At 31.0% G+C, this 6,000-nt stretch overlaps 1 protein-coding gene across 1 annotated transcript in view; it reads right to left on the bottom strand.

Annotated features, from left to right (window-relative positions):
* Positions 1–5,721, bottom strand: part of LOC122272152 (degenerin mec-4) — a 30,607-nt gene extending 24,886 nt beyond the window's left edge. Inside the window, exons 1-2 of the mRNA XM_087162139.1 lie at positions 5,450–5,721; positions 1,354–1,480 (exon numbers count right to left, since the gene is read on the bottom strand). Coding sequence (XP_087018265.1) covers positions 1,354–1,480; positions 5,450–5,721 — 399 coding nt within the window. The remainder of the gene's footprint in view (positions 1–1,353; positions 1,481–5,449) is intronic.
* Between the last annotated feature and the right edge of the window lie 279 nt (positions 5,722–6,000).

Here is a 6,000-nt window from a genome sequence, read left to right on the forward strand (position 1 = left end):
ATGCCGTTAATAGCAATTTGTTCATACTTAATCATTAGGAAACATCAACCTTAAACGCTAATTACTGAAACAAAATAATAATTTAGGTTCATAATGACATTAGAAATTTTACAATTGTTTATAGACCCCAAAGACTGCTGAACTCAAACTGTCTTTTATTTTAACTTTTTGTACTATTTCATGATGTATGGGATATGGGCCTTCTGCGCAGCCCAGGTGCCCAATTTTTTATAAATAAAGAAGGAAAGAATTGCTTAAAGATATTTAAATTTACGATTATATAATTTACTGATATTTAAATTTAAGAGAATATAATTTTTAAAGAAATCATAAATATTTAGAATAACTGCATTAAAAATATGTTACGAAATTAGGAGAATTTCAACTATATACTAAATATTTTATTTATACTTTTTATTTACATTTTAATTTTCTTTGAACTTTATCCATTTTTTTATTTTTTTCACCTGCCTTTCTTTTTGAAGTAACGAGGCGGTTTCGATTTAGATAATGAATTTTTATAAAAGTTCCTAACGACGGAATAAACGTATTGCTGTTTTATATTAACTGTGTCATTTCGGAATCCATTCTTTTCATAGTTGTTCATTTACTTTAGGGAACACGCGGAAAATTATATTTTTTCCTTTTGTTTTTCTATCAAAATTTTTTCAAGTTGCAATCGCGCAAACTGGCATTTCGATAATAGTTTTAAATTCTTGTAAATTCACTGCAAAAGCTGAGGAAAGTCGTTATAGAAAATAACAAATGTCTTAGAATATCTCGCAAAAAGAAATGCTCCAATATTAGTTAGAGCTAGTAAGGCCGAACGCTGCGTTCTTGAAGTAAAAGTGCGAGCTTTGCGCCAAAGTGACGTCACTAGAGGGACGTCGGAGGATCGGCGCGGCGAGAGCTACTTCAAAGGAGTGAACCAGCCCTTCTATTCTCTTTAGCCCTGAGTAGTAATAGCGGTTTGGAAGTGAATTATTGTTTCATATATTTTCTTTAAATATTTTTATTTATCCAGATATAAAGGCCTTACATAATTGTTACGAAGATTTTTAATCAATGACTTTGCCATGAGAATTAATAGTGTTTCTACTTACATTGAAATTCACAAATCAAACTAAAATTTTCTTTTATTCAAACAATTTTTTCGCCCCTTGATCTAAACAGATTTTAGGGCCAGATAAAATCTGCTTTTTGCATCGTAGCACATTCGTAGACAAGTTGAAAAGTGTTAACTATGATCAAAGTCCCCACGCGAGCTATCAATACCTGATGAACTCAAATTTTTTGAGTCTTGCGTATCGAAATTTCGTATTGTATACAGCAATATAGTAGAAAACTGTGTACCTGAATATCTAACAGAGTTCCATTTTCGCACCATCTTTCGTTGAAACATCGACACCAGAATTTACCACCTAATGTTGGACATCTTGACTCGAATCTAGGGTCCGCACAAATTCGACTTCTGTATATTCTGAGTAAATAAACGCAAAATAGAAATTGTTAAAGTTACTTAAAATTCGTATGGTGCACCAAAAATATCTTTATCATTGCAAGATCTCAAACATCCAAAAAAAATGTTCGAAGCAGTGACAAACAGGGAAAGAGGCAACAAACATTGACTAATGTCACAGAAAAAAATTTCATGGATTAATTGAGAGTAAAGGGAGTACTTAAGCAATGGTGAAAACCCAATTTAAAGAACTTGAAGAATGTTACGGATATAAAAAAAGAAAATTAGGAGCAATAGCCGTCAGAAACTACAATGGTTGAACAAATTGGGTGCTGAATTATGGCAAACTGAAATTTTAGATTGTCCGCGACTAACAATTGTTGACAATCTTAGTTTGAGTTCGTTTACAGTTTTTTTACCAGGCATTTTCACGTCCTTGATCTTCACATTCAATTATTTTTTGGAAAACATTTCTCAACTTAAATTCAATACAATCAGCTCTATTGAATAGGGTATGGTTTTATTCATTTCAGTGTGTAAAAATGGATAAGAAACCACGCTCATTTAAAAAAAAAAAATGCAGATCGCAATGTTTAAGCTTCTCATTGCTCTTTCTCCTAAGTTAAAAATCCGATACCAGAGGTCGCTTAAGTTTTTTAAAAAACTAAAAGTACAGTATATTATGAAAGAACTTCATTAGCTCTCAAAAATTCCGATGAAAAATGTCGACGTTCTTCACGCCTTCGAAACAGGCACTAGTTATCGTGACAAAACAACACGTGAATGATTAGAAAAAAGGCCTAATTAGCCATGGTTGTTTCACCGTGCTCAAACATCCAGTTTTTCATCATCGTGGCTCCTGTTCTCTCATTGTCGTTTTCATACGAGTTTCAGATGTGTATAGCCGCAATAAATCGTGGCTTACACCAGCGGCTCTTAACCTATGGGTCGCGAAGCATATTTCTTGGGTCGCGCTGAGACGAACCAAAAAAGTTAGTAATACACCAAATAATAAGTAATACCAACACCTCCTAGAAGAAGTCATTGTGGTTTACTCAGCCTAGGCTTAATGAGGTACCTGGGTAACTCTATACCCTTAATCCTCGTTCGTTCATAATAATTAAAAAAGGCACATGACTCAAAATTAGTTTAGCATATCAAGGTGCAAAACTAATATAAGAATAAAAGATACTTAGTAGTTAATGTTTAAAATAAAAAATAAAATAAAAAAGTAAAAAAGAATTAACATAAGGGCCCTCTCTAAGAGGTAGAAAAATAGTTCCACAGAAGTGGCGCTGTTTAAGTCAAGGAATAAGTTAAAATGTCAATTATTTTCAAAAAGTTATAAATATATTTTAATTTGGTCAATAAAAATTATTAAAAACACTTGATTATTAATTAAATTTTCCTTGGATCGAAAAGTACTTTTGTTTATCTTAATTATTAAAAAAATAAATAAAAAATTTGTAAGTTATAAAAAATCATCATCGTAGGATTGAAGATTTTTTAAAAATACGATCTAAAATAAAGCAATGAAAAAAATTTTGACTCTTTTTTGGGTCGCGACATGAACATATTTCTCAAATTTGGGTCGCGGCTTAAAAGGGTTAAGAACCACTGGCTGACACCACCGATGCGAAAATGAAGACTGTGAGTTCGATCCGGTATGTACAACGCAGGAAGTGGCGGTAGAAGTCCGTATGTTGGCTATAGTGTGAAAGTTTGTAGAAAGATGTACCAGCTCAGGCGCTGCCCACGTCGTCTGACAAGATTCAAAATTACGTGGCATGCTTACAGCATAAGTCTGAAAAGATTAAAAGATAGAGCCCTAAAAATGATTCAAAAGTCACAGCTATGATTGGGTGATATGTGTGCACTGGCTGCCAAATTTCCTGATCTCTTTTATTACTAAAGTAAAAACAAAATGCATTTACTAATATTTTTATTTTGATTTAACAAAGTTGGTTTATAATGATTTTGACAACTACTATCTGTAAAAAAAATTGCATAAATACATAAAAGTCCATATTTTTAAGAATATATTTTGCAATGCATAGCTCTTGTTAAAAACTATAATTTCAGTTTTTATATAAACACTATAAAGCATATGCATATGCACGTAAAAATTAATAGAAAAAAAATTTAACTGCTGCCTTAAAAACAAATATATACTACTGGTATTATGGTAATTGGTGCAGTTTTAATAAGAAGTCTGCAACGGGTCCCTGTAGTTTCAGAAAATATTTTCCAGCAGCAAAAAAAAGGTATATTAATACTTTAGAATTAGAACTTTTCCCAACTACTTAGAAATGTTTTATACAGTAAAAAAAAAGGTCCAATAAAGAAATGGTTCTGTCCTTATCAAGGTCTTATAATTCTATTTGCTTTTAAAATTTCGATTTTATCCAGTTGCCACTAATAAATGTACTTCGCACAAAACTCAAATGTTGAATGTTTATGCAATAAGTGCCAAACATGCTGATATAGGTATTATATTGATACATTTGGTGATTATTAAAACTGAGCCAATACTATGCAGTTATAATACCAATATTCGAGAAATAACTGTCTTGTTGGGATATTTTGAAAGGGATATGTACCGGAAAAAATTACTTGATAATGGTATTGTTTAACTATTATGAGTTGGCCGCAAGCAATATCATCACGACAAGTTATGCTAAACGTAGGAAATCTCTATTCTGATATGATATTCTGCACAAAAAAAGTGTTTTGCTTAATAGAATAACGTAAGGCCATAGACAAAGGCAACAAAAATAATAATAAATAAATAAAAAAAGACTAAAATTATTTTAGCTTTATCAATTGAAGAGCTTAATTGAAAAGCCAGATAACTGACATTTTTAGAGAGGCTATTATCAAGGCAAAAAAAAAAATGGTGTCCAAACTATTTTATGACCAATTTATTAGATTGTAGATCTAATAATTCTTTTTTCTTATTTTATTTACCACAACTTTATTTTAAAATCAAAATCATGCAAGTATACTGAAAACTAATGTAGATTTTTTATGTTAAGATTAAAGTGAAAGCAAACAATAAGCTTTTACAATAAAGAAGCCCATATTGATACGACCACTTTATGTTATTGTCACTGATTCATAAAAGTCCCTAAAATGTCACTTGCCTGGTCTTCCACCAAGCTCTTCCATTGTGTTTTTTTCATGATTTGGTAGCATTGTTCAACACTAATTAATTGATTTTTTTTAATTCTCCTCGATCTTGTTCTCAATAAAAAATAAATCTGTATAGTGCATGTTACAGCATAATCAAATATTTCCATACTGCTGCTTTTTAACCTGTATCAACTACAATTGGCAAAGTGATGGCCTCTGCTTGATATTATTTGTTTTTGTACAGTTTGGAACTTGTTGATAATGTTTATCCCAATTATTTACAGGATTAAACAAAAAAAAATTATACAGCAAGTGAAAATTCAGTACTAAAACAATTGTTTTAATTTAATTTTAAATTTAATGTGACTAAAGAAGTAAATCCAGCCAGTGCATAACGCTGATCATATTACAGCAATTATGAGTAAATTGCAGGCAGGTTGTTGGTCTCGAAATTCATTTTACGAAAAGATTCCAATTGTTTATTAACGTGATTCCTTTGTTGTTTTATGGATAGAGTCCGTTATTTTAAAAGGGATTTTATACATCTATTGTGATATTTTATTGTGACTATTGTGACGAATGGTGTCCATTCTTTTATGAGAGAACTTTTAGGTTACAATTGTTATTTTATAGTCAGTGCTGCGTATTTTACAGTCTGATCCAATAGTTTCTACATCGTAAAATTACGGGTAATTCGTAAGTTAAGTTCTAAATATTTTTTACGTATTTTGCCATGAATATTTGCTGCCAGTCATTATCCGTAAATTTACGTGTATTTTTTAAGTGCTTCCTTTTTAATTAACATGCTTTTTTATTCACAGAAATAGTTAAATATTTTAATGTTCTAAAATACATTACCCATTGAGATTGCACAGGGTGATAGAAGGCAGTTCTGTTTCTTTTGTTGTTTGCACACTAACATCCGTTATCGTCTTGTACTGCCAATAAAGATCCATGAAATCTGAAGATTGGTATAAGAATCCCAATACACAAGCGGCGAGTACTAAAGCCCGGATGAGTTTTTTTGGAGTGCTGGTTGCGTCAACAATTTGTGGAACACCAGTAACGATTGAATTCCGCAATACATTTAATGCATAGTTACCAAAATGTTCTTCTCGTATTATCACCATTCCTGACGGATATCAATACCTGTAAGTGACAAAATTTAAACTTTTGAATGATTAATGCTTATTGATATGTCTCGTAAAATTGTAAGATTTGAATGGAGAAAAATACAATCAGTAGAAAAACTAAGACTTTCAAAATTGAATTTGATTTTTTACAAAATAATAATATGTTAAACTGGGAAAAGTTTGATTGAGGCATATTTCGAGTAATAATTACATGTTAATTGAACAACACAAAATAATGATTTAAAAGATGTGACGCAATTCATGCGTATTGTCAAC

This window comes from Parasteatoda tepidariorum, chromosome 4 (assembly GCF_982258835.1).
Source record: "Parasteatoda tepidariorum strain Cologne lab strain chromosome 4, Ptep-v5.0, whole genome shotgun sequence".
NCBI classification, from domain to species: Eukaryota; Metazoa; Arthropoda; class Arachnida; order Araneae; family Theridiidae; genus Parasteatoda; species Parasteatoda tepidariorum.